The sequence below is a fragment of the Lipotes vexillifer genome, unplaced genomic scaffold (assembly GCF_000442215.2).
Source record: "Lipotes vexillifer unplaced genomic scaffold, Lipotes_vexillifer_v1.1 scaffold740, whole genome shotgun sequence".
Lineage (NCBI taxonomy): Eukaryota > Metazoa > Chordata > Mammalia > Artiodactyla > Lipotidae > Lipotes > Lipotes vexillifer.
This window is the reverse complement of record NW_006778610.1, coordinates 756,874-773,729: the sequence shown is the minus strand read 5'-3', so window position 1 is coordinate 773,729 and position 16,856 is coordinate 756,874. Positions and strand designations below refer to the sequence as shown.

Below are 16,856 nucleotides of genomic sequence, written 5' to 3'. Positions count from 1 at the left end.
TTTGTATTGATGGTGCAAAAGCAATAGTAGCTACAGAATTATCATCTTAACAAACTCCCTCCACCCTCAACCACTGAGGCATACAAACGCTGCTTTTCCTTTTGAATTTCCTGTGGAATTATCAGCATTGTTGTATAATAAAAAGGGCTCAAGATTTGGTGACAAACAGAGCTGTTAAGTTTAAATTTGAGCTTCACTATTTATCAGCAGTATGGTCTTGGGCAAGACACTTAATCATTCTGCACCTTTTTCTTCACATGTACACTGTGGCCAATAATGTAGTTTTCAATAAAGCTCTGTATGTAAAACACATGGCAGAGTAGGTGCTTAATCAATATTTCCTTGCAATCCAAACAATTAACTAATCTGGAGTTGTGCTTCACCACTCCTTACTAAGCACCATCAAAATGATTTTATTTATCTTTATCTTTCAAACCTAACTACTATTGTCAAGAGTTAAGGCATTCAATCATCTACTATCACTGTATTTGTTTCTAAACTAGTCTTCCAGATTTTAATCTTCTATGTAAATAGACCCTGCACATTGTTACCAGTTGGTTTTCCAAAATGCACACCATTCTTTTCCCTGCTCAAAGTCTTTATCAGGTACACAAACATCATCAAAGTATAAAGGCCTTGAAATGACTTCAAGATCTGGCCCCAATCTTTCTAGTCTTATCTCTCATCATTTCACTGCTTAACTTCTATTCCTGCCAGTCCCCAAGCAACTATTGAACCTCATGCATTTTGTGTCCATAACTACCATTTCCTTTATCTGTCTGAAGGATAGAAAATGCTTTCCCAGCTCTAGCTGATGATTCCTTCCCTAATCCCTACTCACTCCTTAATATACAGGTCAGAGTGTTACCTCTTTGGGGATGTCTCCCCAGCAGTTCTGAGCCACAATTACTCTTTCCTGTTTCTAACATATTTCCTATGTATCTCAGCTACCAGATGAGGGAAACTATCTCACACCCTTTCTCTGATATTTGATTTAACTATAAAATGGGGGCAATAGGTCCTACTTTGCAGGGTTTATGAGCATTACATGAATATATCTGTAAGTCATGTAACAAATCAACAGAGGAAGAAATGAAGACAAACTTCCTCAGGTTGATTAAGCAACGGCTGGGCACTGGGAATGATTCTAACCCGGTTTGGCTCAGTCTAAAGCCCATGTTCTTTCCACCACACATGTAGTCTCTCTACATCCTAGCAGCTAACACATAAAATTTACTTATTTAATACTCTCCCCCACTGGACTGTAAAATCCTTGAAGACAATGGGCACGTTTTACATGACTTTGTATCCCCAGACTCTCATTCATTTGAGTACCAACTCTGACACTGTGATGTAGAGATTAAAAGATGTAGTTTCTACTTTAAGAGCTCTGCCTAGAGAAGGGAAGAATATAGGCAACACCTTACTGCTGTTTTCTATGCAAGAGAAACACTGGGGGTATATACATGGAGTACAGATGTCCAAATAGATACCTAAAAGGAGTAGAAGTAAACAGAAGGTACAGGGAAGACTTCTTGGGAAGAGACAAAATTAAAAGTATTAATTCATAAATGATATATTTATCAGACTGTTTATGCTTTGATAGTTGTAAATTATTATTGCTGATAAACATTTTATGGTCTTCAAATGCATTTTAAAAAATGGATTCATTAAAATGCAGTAATTTAGATTTAAGTCATTATCACTGGGCTACCTCACAAATATACCAAGTGTAGGTACAAACTCAAAAAGAAACCTCATTGTGTAGCTCTTCCAACTAACAATGTACATTTTCTGAAATGTGGACAACTTAAGCTCACAGGAACAGGGCAGGAATGAAAAATTAACCACCGGGCAGTTGTTTCTATTTTCCCCCATGTCTGACTGACATGTTATATTTGAGAGCAACAAATCATTACGACATATTTTATCTTCAGTTATGTTGTTTTTATTAACAACAGCATGAGGACTTCTGGCATCTGGACATTAAAATAAGTTTGAGTTCTGGCTCACTACCTACTAGGTGTATAACCCCAGGCACGTCAGTCTCCTTGTGCCTGACTTCCATTGCCTGCAAACATATATTCAGTTTTGAGCCTGAAATAAGACAATGCTTATAAACTGATTTTTCAAATGCAGCCTGGCACATAGCAAGTGCTAATAAACGAGAGCTATTATAGTTACTTTGAAAAAACAAGTATGGCCAGATGATTCAAATACTAATAATCTTAAACACAGTATGTCTTGCTTCTAGATAGTACATAAGACAGTAAGGTGATGAAAAGAATAATCTATCTCTGACTGTACTATGAGCAAAATAACCCAACTTCAGCCTCGAAGAGCATATGCAAGAATTAAGAGTAACAGTCTCTCTACTCTTTTTGAATTGAAAAAGGAACCATATTTTCTAAGTTAAATAACCGCTCACTCATGACACAAGTGTATCCGTCCTATCATGTGGTAGGTGGAGAAAGAAGCTGGCCAAGGAAGGAATAACCCGCTAATAAACTGCCATCTCCTCTATAAATGGTAAACTTCTCCAGGGAAGACACTGTGACTTATGCCCCAGCTATAACCAAAGTAGCTGGCATAAAGCAAACAACAATTAATGAGTTTTCGATTAAATGTCTAAGGGTTTTGTGCTGTATGGGATTCTGCAGGAACTTCTGGGAACACAAGCTCAGCAACTTTTCAATGTAGAAGAGCTTTTTTGTCATGGTTGCTTTTGATACCATAATAAAAGGCATGCATCTTTTCCCCATAAATATGCTCATAAACGCAAATCTGGCACATGGACCTCATACATTCATCGCGAGGCCTGGTGTAGAGGCTGTTGGCATTTACCGTAACAAAGGTGAAATGCCTGCAGACATAGCTTGGGAGCTTTTTGCTATTACTACTGATTATTACATCTGTCCTCTGCCTATGCTGGCTTTATTTTTCTCAACCTGGAGACAGAAGCATTTTGCGAACTTTTGTGACTTATTTCAAGCTTTTCTAAAAGACCCAAACTATTAAAGGAATCTGCAATAAGACAAAGTAACACATGAAACGTTCTTAATGTGTGGAAGGGGAGGAAGGCCCGAGGCCAGACACACTCCAAGCACTTTAAGCTCCTAGAAGAGAAGCCACCTCCGCAGACAACTCCAATCATTAAAATATAGCTCATAAAGTAGCATCTCTAAAGTTGAGAGAATGGAGTTGGAGGAACCTAAAAGGCCACTAATTCAACATGTGAAAATTAAGGTGTAGCACTTGGGGTTTATTTGACAGCAGGGAAATAAAAACCTGGATCAGGCCCGCAGAGAGATAAGGCGCCACAACATAACAAGCGCAAACCCGGGCAGCTCTAATGCCTCAAAATGACCACAAAGAGTCTAAGTAACTGATGGGTTAAACCAAACCAGCGCACTTCTTCGAAACAAGTCAGGAAAGTGGCCTCGGCTTGTGAGGAGGGGTTCCGCGGCCCCGGGGTCTTTCTTGGGCTGCCGGCCCTGGTTCTCCCTGGTTGGACGTGGAGGAGCCACATGGCTCCCGGGCCTATGCATCCTCCGAGGCCCGGGAAAATCAAGTTAGTGACAGGGTTCCCTAGCCGGGGACCCGGGATCGCCGCCCAACCCTCCAGTCCTTGTGCGGGCCCGCAGCCCCTTCACAAAGCTCAGCCGCGACCCCGAAGCCCCGGTTCTTACCATAGTGAGGCCGGCGAAACCCCAGCCACATCACCCTTCCGGGCCCTGGGCGGAAGAGGCGTGCAGGTCAGACTTGCCTTTCTCGCTCCTTCCGCGGTCCGGTTGGGCCTGTCAGGGTACCTCCTCCGGAGCCGCAAGTCTCAGACTCTACGATAGGCTCCTCTCTACCGGAAAGGGCGGGGTGTAAATGACGTCATTCAGCCCCGCGGAAGTAAATGACACTCTCATTGGATGTCTGCCTGTGGGAGCGGGCCTTTTGGAGGAGACCGGAAGTGGAGTTACTGACACGTAGGGTCCGGAAGTGGAGTCTGCCTCGGTAGTCCAGTTCTTTTCTTTTTTAGCTTTGTAGAACTCCGCAGCGCGCAAATTTATTCCTGCTTGGATTCCCCCCCTACGATGTGTAAGCTTTTGGCCCTTCTGTTTATGGACTCTTCGGGAACACCTGGGTTCCTCTGGGCTTACACGCAGGGCGTTCATCTCCTGGGCTCCCTTTTCAGTTTCTCCCTTTGCACCTGAGAGATTCTTTGGAATGTAAAGCGCCTTTGAAATGCCCTGTAAACTTGTGGGATTAGGAGGACACTTGAATTCGGTGGGTTGTGTTGAGAAGGTGTTGGATCATTTCTCTAACATTGGCGTTCTCTCTTCCAATCCCCAGCTTTTTGTAAATTGTAAACGGGTTCCATCTGGGGCTGAAACGTACTAGGCCCGTTGGGGTCAGGAAAGAACTTTCTGTGGTAAAAAATGGAAAGGAACTGCGTTTCCTGAGTTCAGTAGTTGATTAGGTACTCCAGAGAAGGAGTCCAGCTGCAAGATCAATAACATGCCAACTTTTTCTTTTAATCAGTAGTATTATTCTTTAGCTTTCTCTAATTTTAATAATACCATTAGATAAGACTCTATTCCCCCCCACCCCGAGATTCTTTTTAAAATGTTATCAGTTTTTTAATGCTTTGACTTAATGTGGGATAGAGAAAAAGAGGAAAGGAAACTCACATGAGGCGTTGATTTATGTGCTGTTCTTGGCCAAACTATGAGACCCTTCTATATTTAGGGCAACACAGTGATTAGAACATTTGGGTTTCTCCTGTGATTACATCGTTAGCCACAGCCCAACACGTTTTCTTTCCTTTTTTTTTTTAAACCATAACTAACTTTACTTTTGAATCTATTGAATTAAGAGTTGGTCCAATACACAAATTTAGCAAATATTTAACTGAGCTTTATTCATGGGATCATGAGAGTGCAGCAGAGGAATAAAGATGGCCTGTTCCTTCCAGAAATTTAATGGGCACGGGGAAGAGGGGAATAAGAAATGTATAAAAACGTACTGTACCCTACTTCCTATCAAAAAACAAGCCATAATGCTCTGGCTTGTGATTGCTTTAGAGTATACCTTGCAAGTCTTGCCATTCAAATTAAATAACCTTGGCTTAGTTATGGAAATTAGGTTGTGCAACTCATCAAGCTTGGCTTCTAAAGTAGTAATTGTGTCTGCAGACATTTTGCTTTCATGTGAAGATTGTCTTCATCTTTAGGAACGCTTACGGTAATATGTAATACCTGAAGTGCACCAGGAAACTGAAGTTGTTAGAGATCACAATTGCTTTACTATATTTATGGATTTGAATTAATTTTAGGCCATGGGCTCTTATGTACTTCAGCTTCAAAATAGGAAAGAACAATGTCAGTTATTTTAAAGTTACCCATAGAGGAGCCCAAATAGCAATAGATAAGGTTGAACATACATAAATGTGTAGTTTGTTTTTCATGTATCACAGCAAAGTTAATCTGATGTGTGGCAAGATCTCTAGGGAGGTGGTAATTGAGCTGTATGGTCATTAAGCACATAAACTCCCTGCTCTTGGTTTTCACTGCCAGTGAACTAATGTAAGTACTATCTTACATTGCTGTTTCAAAAGTCTACTTTCCATAGCTCTGCTATGGATTCTCATTTCAAACTATCTTGGATCATTTTCTTACTTACTAAAAATGAAATCTGACTCTATCATTTCCTTCTTCAAAAATTATTGTCTCTCCTGCATCCAGAAGAGTATTTTTAACTTTGGTTTCATGGGTTCAGTAGGATTGTATGCAAAAATAGTATGTATTTATGTTTTTCTGTAGAGAGAATGCATAGGCTTCCCCAGTATTGTAAGGATTAAATGAGTTATTACAAGTAAGTCATCTAGCCAGGTATTTGACATACACTAAGCACTCAGTAAGGGTTGCCTGTTGTGTGCCTGGCTTGCTTTCTTCACTAAATTAAAAACTCTTTGAAGGGAGGGATAATGGTGGAGGGCTGATTGACTTGCATGTTAGGCACTCAATAAAAGGTTTTTTAAATTAATGGTTTTTAAAATTAAATTGGTATCACTTTTATACCACCAGACCACTTTCTTCCCTCTTCTCTTTTTACTTTGTGTCTAGTATTGATAGTGTTGATTATTTCTTTTTATCTGACTTCCTTTTTTCCCCTCATTCAATGATATTCACATATATTAAAAGACAATGGTTTTACTTAACTCGTTTGCTTTGATCCTCAACTAGTCTCCATAGACTGAGGTTGAAGTTTTTTGTTATCTAGTGTTCGTCTTTGTCCTTTTTTTCTTCCTCTTTTTTTTTTTTTTGCTCTACGCGGGCCTCTCACTGTTGTGGCCCCTCGCGTTGCGGAGCACAGGCTCCGAACGCGCAGGCTCAGCGGCCATGGCTCACGGGCCCAGCCGCTCCGCGGCATGTGGGATCTTCCCGGACCGGGGCACGAACCCGTGTCCCCTGCATCGGCAGGCGAACTCTCAACCACTGCACCACCAGGAAAGCCCTCCCTCTTTTTAAATTCTCTTTCCCCATGGCTCTTAGATTAAGACCCATAAAATTTTGATTGACCTGCATGTTATTTCTTTCACCTTAAGAAATGCTTCTTTTAACTTTTCTCTACTTCCAACCCCATTTATTTGCTCCTCTGAGCAAAAATCCTTTAAGGAGTTTCTATGCTCCAAGTCCCAATTTCCGTTCTACTGTTCTTTCTTGAGATCCCTTCAACATGGCTATTGCTCCCCCAAATGCTCTTGTTAGTGTCAGCAGTCAGTCTGAAACTGAATTGTTCATTTCCATATATCATTGCTATTTCTTGTCTCCAAGCCTTTGCTCGTGCAGCTTCTTCTGCCTGGAATGTGTTTCCTTATCTTTTTCCTTCCACTAAACCTTTTCCACCTTTTAAGATTTACATCAGATATAACTCAAGGAAGCCTCCCCTGAAATTTCAGGCTGTTTAACGGGCTACTTTTCAGACGAGCTCCCACCCTGCCTCTGCACTTTACAAGCTTGTATAATAATCCTCTTTGGGTGTTTCTATCTCACCAGAGAGCTGGAGATATGTCTTACTCATCTTTGAGATATGAAAGCCTGGTACATAGGATGTAGTCAGTGAACATTTTAATGCATTAATGGCATGCCCAAAGTCACTCAGCTATGAAGCTGTAGAGTTTTGATTTCAATCTGGGTCTTCTGAGTATAAAATCAGTGCTTTATTTGCAATACCTTGTTTGCAAGAAAGAAGGTGGCTATCTTCAAGCTAATTCTTTTTGTACTAGTAGGAGGTAATTAATGCATTTTATAGCCCTGGGCAGTTTGTTCCTTGTCCTTAGTGAAGCTGATGAGAAGGTGAGTTGTGTCTTTTTCTAAAACACTGGCAGAAATCAGTGAACAGAGGGTTATTATAGTCAGCAATTTTTTTTTTCTTCTATTTTTGGGGTACGTGGGCCTCTCACTGTTGTGGCATCTCCTGTTGCGGAGCACAGGCTCCGGACACGCAGGCTCAGCGGCCTAGCCGCTCCGCGGCATGTGGGGTCTTCCCGGACCGGGGCACGAACCCGAGTCCCCTGCATCGGCAGGTGGACTCTCAACCACTGTGCCACGAGGGAAGCCCAGCAAATTTTTAATATTGATAAAATTGGGCTCTTTCTAGAAGAAAACACCACTGAGACTTTTTTTGCCGAAAGAAAAAATCTGTGTGAGAATTCCAAACTGTTGATGAGGCATTCATGCTTTTACGAGATGCCAGTATTGCCAATAGCTTTAAATTAAACTTTTGCTTTTGTGCTATTGGGAAATCCCAGTGTATTTACAAGGTAGTGCACAGATTTTCTCCCAATGATGGAAGTTTGCTCTTAAGATTGAGTTAATGATGGTTAGTTTGTTAACATGATTTCTGATACTTGGCACAAAAGTTAGGTACACTAATTTTGCATATAAAACACTGTTTAATTCTAGATAATGAGCCAGACTTTCCAACTACCTTTTATGGCAGGCATTCTGGATTCAAACTTATCTCTGAATATCATCATCATTGTAGCAGTCTATAAACCAATCTTTTATAAATTTGTCTAGCTTTTAGGACTAACAGAAAAGGAAATAATTTAATTCTATAAATTCTGAAAAGGCTTTGGCGGCTTCACCCTTAGCAATGGGGTTGAAAATGATGATTAGGCTTGGAATTGCTGCAGTCAAAAACAAGTATTACTTGGAGTACACTCCTGAATTTGTGCCTTGTTTCTTTGAGCTTTACTAACCCTGCAGAAGTGACCAAAATTTTGAAATAAGCAAGGAGTTCAATCTGGTCTTTGTGTGAGAGGATGCTATTAGCTTACTTGTAATTTTGTCTGAACAGTTAGTGAGAATTTTATTGAATAAAGAAAGATCTTGCTCAGTTGGAACAGAAACAAGTGGCTGCCAAGAAATAAGATGCAGCCATTGTTGAAGAGGCTCATCAAAGTGTCCTGACAGTATAAATATTGACATGCTGAGATATGTCAATATTTACCATAGAATTTGGAAGATACCAAGTTCCTGTTTAAGAAATGTGACCCTAGCATTGAACACAGTATATCAATAAATAAGGAGCATGTCCAAATGAACAGCTGCTCAGAGAAAATCTCAGAGAAAATAGGATAACATCTGTCTAAACTTTAGGGCACTTCAAAAGTTAAATTTTAAAAATTTATTGATGCTTCTTTGGTAATTTGTAGGTAGATACATGTATAATATAGTATATTAATATAGTTCTATATGTAGGTTTAACTTGTTTTTTTAAAAAATTACAGCATGGTTGCAATTTATAACTTTGTAAATTAGTGGTGCTGTGATACTCATCTCTAAAATGAATAAAAAAAAAATCTTGCCATAATATTGTGTTTAGGAACCAACCTCTTCATTTTAAGCATTTTTCTTACAGAAATTGGCTCGTCATGCCTTAGGTATTACTTTTGGGAACAGAAAGTTTGTGCTCTGAGAATTTAGCAGTAGAGAAAACATGAGCTTCTGAAGTTTAACTGTAATGAAGAAATTTGTCCTGGTTATTATCTGAAAACTATGTCTCAGAAGAAAATCTGTAGGGTAATGAGCAAGTAAAGTCAATATGTTTGATTGAGTATCACAGGTCACCACTGTTAATTCCCATATGAATATCACTGTAATATAACAGAGCACTTGGTGAAAAATAGATGTTTGAAACCTTTATATCAAGTCATTGGAACCACACAAACAATGTTATATCTAATTTGCAGACTTCTAGAAGGTTAAACTTAACATTCTTAGAATAATAATAGTCCAAGCAGTCCTAGAAGAGCATAAACCATGGGTATTGGGACTGGTCCTCTCATTGCTTCTCTTTTCTGATAGCAAAGATTGATGGCTTTTGTACAGTAGTCTAATCATGTTACCATATTGTAATGTTATGTTTATATTGTGAATGGTGAATCCAAAGTACAATTGAGGTCATATTTTCTTGCAGAAGCTACATTTGTTTCTATGAATAACTTGATAAACATGAAGAAACAGCTTTGCTTAGAGGTTCATAAAAGGCTTTTGATCTATTTTCAGTGCATTAAAGACAGAAGCAAAAACACAATTTTAAAATTTAAATTGATTGGATCCCTCTTTTGGGGAGGCTTTGCCAATATTTTGAGGTAAGATGTTGAGTTTTAAGGAGAAAACATTAGAATATTAATTAGTGATTTTTAAAACTTGGGAAACATTTTTTGCCCTGTAACCAAGACTTGAACCTTTGTTTTGAATAGACATATTATGATTTTTTTTTCTAGAATCATTAGCGCCTTATGCAAAATATTTACCAGTTGTCTTCTTGAACCACCTGTTTACTGGTTATTTATTATGTAGTAACAACAAAGTCCCAGTGTTTTTGAAATGCCATGTGTTTTGGATTTGATAAGAATGGAAGCATATAAAGCTGAAAATGTAAAACTTCCTGTTTGGTATTGAATATTATGTTTAATAGAGTGTTTCCCGAAGTGTGTACTTATACCACTGATGGAGTATATACATTTGCTTACTTACAACTGTTTTGCACGTACTTTGCGATAATTCTCATAACCAATGAATGACAATGAAGATTCGTCCTGAAATATGCCTGATTCCACAGACTGACACAGGTAGCTTAAGGAAAAAGGAATTTCTTGGCCTCACACCTAAAACATTCATAGTTAGATCTAGATTCTGGTGCTGCTGAAATCAGATCTGACCTGCTGGCCACCCCTCAGTTCTGCTTTCTGCTCTCTTGGTTTTGTTCCCAACAGCTCCAGTCTTACAGCATCGTAACACCAAATCCAGTAGAGAAGAGTATCTATCCTTTATATGCAAATAAAAGTCCTGAAATTGAGCCTTACTGGCCTTAGTTGTCCTAACTTGAATCACGTGCTCGTCTTTGAATCAATTACTGGGGATTAAAATATAATGTTGGTTTAGCCCGGGTCTGTGTTCTGCTGAAACTTGGGGCCAAAAGTCAGCTTGCTCATAGCCTGTGGATAAGAATAGCAGATGTGAGGGGGGTCACTGGAAGTTTTATTGCTACCAGTAGGGAGTCTGTATTGGGTAACAAAAATCAACAAATTCTCTCTAAATGTTGGGTGAATGAACACTTTTAACCTGAATTGTGGTGGGGCATGGACCAAGACACTGATGGCATTCTCTGACCAATGTTTAGTGACAGCTAATAATACAGAACTCTTCAGTTGAGAATGAAGGAGGAAAAGTATAAACTAGAGTCATTCAAATTGGTACAGATTAAATGAATTCAGCCATTTAAGTTAGAATCGTTTTTTGATTACGAGCCACGAACTATAATAGGTATTTGACTTATATTGTTTAGATAAAAAAATCAAAGATGTCATGAGTCTAATGATGTGCCATAGGATGGGAAATTTTGGAAAGTTTCAGTACAATTATTACTTCTGGTTTCTTTATTGTGGATATTCTGTGCAATCTTTGAATATACTTATGATTCATATTGAATATTTTGTTCAATTAAAATTTTTTACACATTTTGGCCTTAAGACCAAATTACTATTTTTTAAAATATTTGTTTATTTTATTATTTATTTTCTTTTTATTTTTTGGCTGCGTTGGGTCTTAATTGCGGCACGCGGGATCTTCGTTGAGGCATGCAGGGTCTTTTTCGTTGTGGCGTGCGGGCTTTCTCTCTGGTTGTGGTGCGTGGGCTCCAGAGTGAATGGGCTCTGTAGTTTGCTGCATGCGGGCTCTAGTTGAGGCGTGTGAGCTCAGTAGTTGTGGTGCATGGCCTTAGTTACCCTGCAGCATGTGGCATCTTAGTTTCCCGACCAGGGATCGAACTCACGTCTCCTGCATTGGAAGGCAGATTCTTTACCACTGGACCACCAGGGAAGTCCAAAGACCAAATTTTTAATGTATAGCCGATAAATATTGAAATAATTTAGGTATTTTTATTATCAGCTTTTCAGTTGATTATACAAAACAGATTTTTTATCCTTAGTATCTTTGATTCATTATTGTATAATAAAATTCAACAATGCATTAGGCATTAGTATCCCTAGTGTAATGTTTATCAGATAGGAGTATTTACTAGGACCAATAATGAGTTCCATACTTCTTTAGTTAGGCTCCTAAATTTTGAAGTATTAAATTATATATGTAAGAATAAATTTCTAATAGACTTTTTCTTTTTTACAGAAGTACCCTATACAAATAATTATCCTGATGGTCAAAGAACACTTTTTTGAAAACACTTCTCTTTTTCTTTCTTTTTCTTTTTCTTTTATTTATTTTTTTAACATCTTTATTGGAGTATAATTGCTTTACAATGGTGTGATAGTTTCTGCTGCATAACAAAGTGAATCAGCTATACATATACATATATCCCCATACCTCCTCCCTCTTGCGTCTCTCTCCCACCCTCCCTATCCCACCCCTCCAGGTGGTCACAAAGCACCAAGCTGATCTCTCTGTGCTATGTGGCTGCTTCCTACTAGCTATCTATTTTACATTTGGTAGTGTATATATGTCCATGCCACTCTCTTGCTTTGTCACAGCTTACCAATTTTCTTTTTATACATTTTATTATGGAAAATTTCAAACATATGTAACAGTAGAGAGAATAATGGGTTCCTATTATCTAGCACAACAATTATCAACTCATGGCCCATCTCATTTCATTTATATCTTACTCAAACTTGACTCTTCTTTTCTAAATTATTTTTAAACAATCCCAGACATCATATCACCTGTAAATATTCTAACATGTATCTTTAAAAAGTAAGGACACTGTAGAAAACATAACCACAATTCTATTAACATAGCTTAAAAAATTAACAGTAATTCCCTAGTACTACCAAGTACCTAATCTGTCTTCAAATTCCTCAAATTACTACTTCATAAATTTTAATAGTTTGTTGGTTGAGTCAAGATTTAAATAAGGTCTTTAAATTGCAGTTGCTTGTGGGTTTTAAGTCTCTTTTAACTTAAATAGTCCAACCCTCCTCTCCCTTTTGCACTGAAGTTTATTTGTTGAAAAAACTGTCAGTTGCCCCATGAAGTGTCCCACTGTTTAGATTTTGCTGATTGCATCCCTTTAGTGCCATTTAACATGTTCCTTCATCCCTTGTGTTTCCTATAAATTGGAGGTTTGATCTGATTCTGTTGAATTGGTTTTTTTTTAGCATGAATATATCATAGGTAATGCTATGTAGAGGTTTATGGCTTTTACCAAGGCAACCAATGGGTTATGAGTTCTTTTTTGTATTGGTTAAGCCAGTGGGTTATGAATTCTTTTCTATTTGTATCTCAAAATACAGTAAGTTTGGCTTTAAGACAGAATTTGTATTAGGAAATAAAGAAGTCAGAATGTGGGGAAAGGGAAGAGGAATACTTATATATATTGATATGTTTACTGGCCATAAATTTGTCATTACTCTAGTAACTCTTCACTTCTCTAATTTTAAAACAAGTGATGGTAGGAGTTCCTGTCTTGAACCATATAGACTCAAAGAATGTTTTTCTTTAGAATTTCATGAGTTCTCATTAGTAGAAGAAGGATTGGCTCTGTACTTTGAAAATTCTGTTTGTGGTTAGAATAATCTAAAATAAGGCAGTTGTTTGTAGAGAAGGTATAGTAAAGTTGTATAAAGAACTTTCCCTCTACTATTTGAAGTCTGTACCTGGGTTATTTTGTGTTATACATCGGGTCATGATTTAGATTTGTGTTAATACATTGTGATACTTTGTTCATAGGTTAAGGAAAAGCAATTCAGTACCTTGATAGTTATAAAATGAGAAAATTTAGAGAGAGGCTGAGAGCTAAGAAGTAGAGTTAAATATGAGACTCATAAAGAGGCTGTCTAGGGTTGAGACACTTTTAAGGCAGTGTGTTGGATAGACCTAGTTTTGAATACACTTCTATGTTTATAACACCTTGCTGAATTTCAGTTTTCTTGTTTTTAGAATGGTTCTGAAGATTAAAACAATATATGTAAAATTCTCAGCACAGTTCATGACATATGCTCAGTTCATTTTTGTTCCACTCCCTCACTGACAACCATATAACTTGAGTTTTTAGGATAAATTAATGACTTAATAAAGCTCTATCTGTATCGTACATTTTAATTAGCTATATATGTACCTTAATTTTTCTGTGTTTATCTAGTTGTTTTTGTTCTCAGATTATTACCACCCTCTTTTTCATTTTGTCCCGAGTCTAAGAACCTCCTTAGATATTAAACCAGATATACCTGAACTGAATGTTTTCATCTAACTCTCTAACCATGATCTTCATGTCCTAGAATAGTCTAACTTGATTGAATCTTATTGGCCATCAGTTAAATAGATATCTCTATTACAGATAATTTCCAAACAAGGTTTAACCAAAAATTAGGCATTTCCAAATAACAGCAGTTCTGTAAAATTGGTCATGGTCATCATTTGTCTGTGTTTTCTGAGAAGCAAGATACCATACTAAAAGACACAAAAAATGTAATATGATTTTGTTTTTGAAAATTTGATAATTTATTTTGATGTACATCTTTATTTAGTTTGGAGCTAGGTCCCTTTTTAAAATGAAAAGCATTTATATCAGTGGGCATCTTCCTGGATATTTTGTTATGTTTCATTGGACATTCTTGTATCTTGGCCAAAGAGGAGTATTCATGCAGGAAGAAATGAATTTACTAATATGTGTTTCACTTGTTAATTAAAGATAATTTTCAAGGCATTGGGTTACATTGTTGTTGTTTTTAGTGAATCTACTAGTTTATTATTGGAATTTTATTTTATAAACATTGGATTCCTCATATGGACATATTCTTAATATCTCTTGTTTTTGTTTATTCTGGGCCTGTAATTTTTTTTTTTTTACATTATAAAATGTAGCAACTTCATATATCATCTTCCGTGTATTTAAGGTATCTCTTCCTTACTTTTTTATTATTACTTTAGCTCCCATCTAGCAAAATTATATACTACCTTGTATTTTAGTTATAATTTTGTAGAACTCTATTTTATCGTGTTCTTGTAACTGGATTAAAAGCTTCTAAGGGAAGGCATCATTCCTTTTTTTGTTTTTTAATTTGCTGGAGTTCTTATTGGGCACAAAGTTTGTACATAATGCTTCCTCAGTGAATGTTTGACTGGTAATGGAGTGGACTTTTTTAAACTGGCTTCCCTCAAATTGATGTCAGTTCATTATTTCAATTTATGGAAAGTTTTGGTTTTGTTCTATGTACTAAGTGACTCTGAAACTAACTTTGAATGGCTTTTCAGATCAGCTTTTTAAATTCTTCATTGCAAAATTAAACTTCTCTTCCACAAAGTAGCTTCATTTGTTACTAAATATTTTATTAATTCTTTGGGAAAAGTGTTTGTTTAAAAAATAATTATTTAGAGCTTCCCTGGTGGCGCAGTGGTTGAGAGTCCGCCTGCCGATGCAGGGGACACGGGTTCGTGACCCGGTCCCGGAAGATCCCACATGCCGCGGAGCAGCTGGGCCCGTGAGCCATGGCCACTGAGCCTGCGCGTCCGGAGCCTGTGCTCCACAACGGGAGAGGCCACAACAGTGAGAGGCCCGCGTACTGCAAAAAAAAAAAAAAATTATTTATTTTATTTTCTAAAGAATGTGATATTTCCAACTTCTTCCTAATGAGAAAAATCATTATTGATGACTGTAGTTTGAATTTTGTTGATGACTTTCATTGTTTTATAGGATGAACGTCTCTGATTCAGTGCTATTTCAGAATCTTTTTAGGATTTAGTTTCAAAATTGATGTTTTGTTGTAGTCATAAAAAGACAATGGATTGATTAGTCTTTCTGATTAATATGGTAATGCAAAGAGGCTCTTTCTTAGCTATGTGACCTTATTTTTTTGCTGCCTGCTACAGATGTTGGCTGCCAGACACTGCCATTCCACACTGCAGAAGCACAGCCTCCAAAATTCTGATACCTTAATAACAAGTGACTTTTAATCTAGGTTAACTTCATTGCTTGCTTTATTCAAATGTTGTAGAGGTCAAACCATAGGAAGTCAGCAGAGTGGTACTAGAATTCTGAAGCTATCAAAATTCCATTTCAGAGTCAGAAGCTATATACTCTAAACTCACTGTTGAGTGATTCAATGGGCATAATTCAGCTCAGGCCCTCGTCCATCGGGAGGAAGAGCTGGAAGAATCTCTCTGAACACGATGATCCTGATATCTTCCCTATATTAGACCTTCTTTCTTTTTTCTCCAGTTGGGGAATAAGATGATTGACAGCTGGGATCCTTGGAGGCTGATCATAACTGCTTTCAATGCTTCTGGACCTTGAAAGGATGGATAGATATTCACAGGTATAGACTAGAGGTAGATATTTTAGGAGAGGGAATAGCATAAGCAAAAGGGCAGTTGCAAGGGTGGATTCAGAATTCCTACTCAGCCTTTAGGTCTTAGATCTCATTTCCTCTAGAAAGCTTCCCATGACTGGCAATCTGGGTTCCCCTGTTGCCTCTTACTACCTCTTTATGGCTCTTAACCTCAATGTTTTGTAACATGTGTTTATTTGACTTTCTATTCATGAGAGTATAAATGTTCTGAGGTCAGGGGATATGTCTATTTTATTCATAGGTCTATTCCCAGCACCTAGCATAGTATCTGTTGTCTGGCAGGATCTAAATAAATATTTATGCATGACTTGTCATATTTCAAAAGTCACTTATTTTGTGAGAGGCCAATCTGGGCCTCTTTATCCAGTGACATTAGAAAAGACCAGATTTCTCAGGTAAAGATTCCCTATTCCAAGAGCTTGGGGACAAAAGAATTGATTTCCGATTTAGTAGAGGATATACACCAATAGCCTTAAATAAAGCTGGACTAAGGCTATTTTGTTTGGCACATTGGGGTGTTTTCCAGCACCAATAACCAATTCTCCAGTTCTCCAGTACCAACTAGGTGTCCAAAAATTCAATTTAATTCTTACACTGCCTACCTGGAGTTAGTGTCAGTTTCCATAGGTTAAAGGATTCAGTCCCACAAGACTGCCGTCACTTCAGTTGCAAGTCCCGGGTCACCCATACTTCTGACCTGCTATAAATTGGGGGTTCCCATGACCATCTCCTCAGGTTTGATAATTTGCTAGAATGGCTTACAGAACTCAGGAAAACACTAAAACACTTTTATTTACTGGTTCAGTAAAAAAGATATGGCTGAGGAACAGCTGGAAGAGATGCATAGGACAAGGTATAGGTTAGGGTGCAGAGCTTCAGTGCATTGACTGGGCAAGCTGCTCTCCCAGTACTTTGATATGTTCACCAACCCAGAAGCACCCCTCCCCCAATTTCTTTGTTCCAGAGTTTTAATAGAGCTCAATCTCCAGCT

The 16,856-nt window shown here is 37.9% G+C and overlaps 2 protein-coding genes across 2 annotated transcripts in view; one reads left to right on the top strand and one right to left on the bottom strand.

The window, feature by feature from the left end:
• The window catches only part of TMEM167A (transmembrane protein 167A), a 33,134-nt gene extending 29,434 nt beyond the window's left edge, over positions 1 to 3,700 (bottom strand). The window contains exon 1 of the mRNA XM_007451708.1: positions 3,690 to 3,700. Coding sequence (XP_007451770.1) covers positions 3,690 to 3,692 — 3 coding nt within the window. The 5' untranslated portion in view covers positions 3,693 to 3,700. The remainder of the gene's footprint in view (positions 1 to 3,689) is intronic.
• A 209-nt stretch (positions 3,701 to 3,909) lies between these two features.
• Positions 3,910 to 16,856, top strand: part of XRCC4 (X-ray repair cross complementing 4) — a 265,302-nt gene continuing 252,355 nt past the window's right edge. The window contains exon 1 of the mRNA XM_007451707.1: positions 3,910 to 3,977. The gene's annotated coding sequence lies outside the window, so the exon portion shown is untranslated. The remainder of the gene's footprint in view (positions 3,978 to 16,856) is intronic.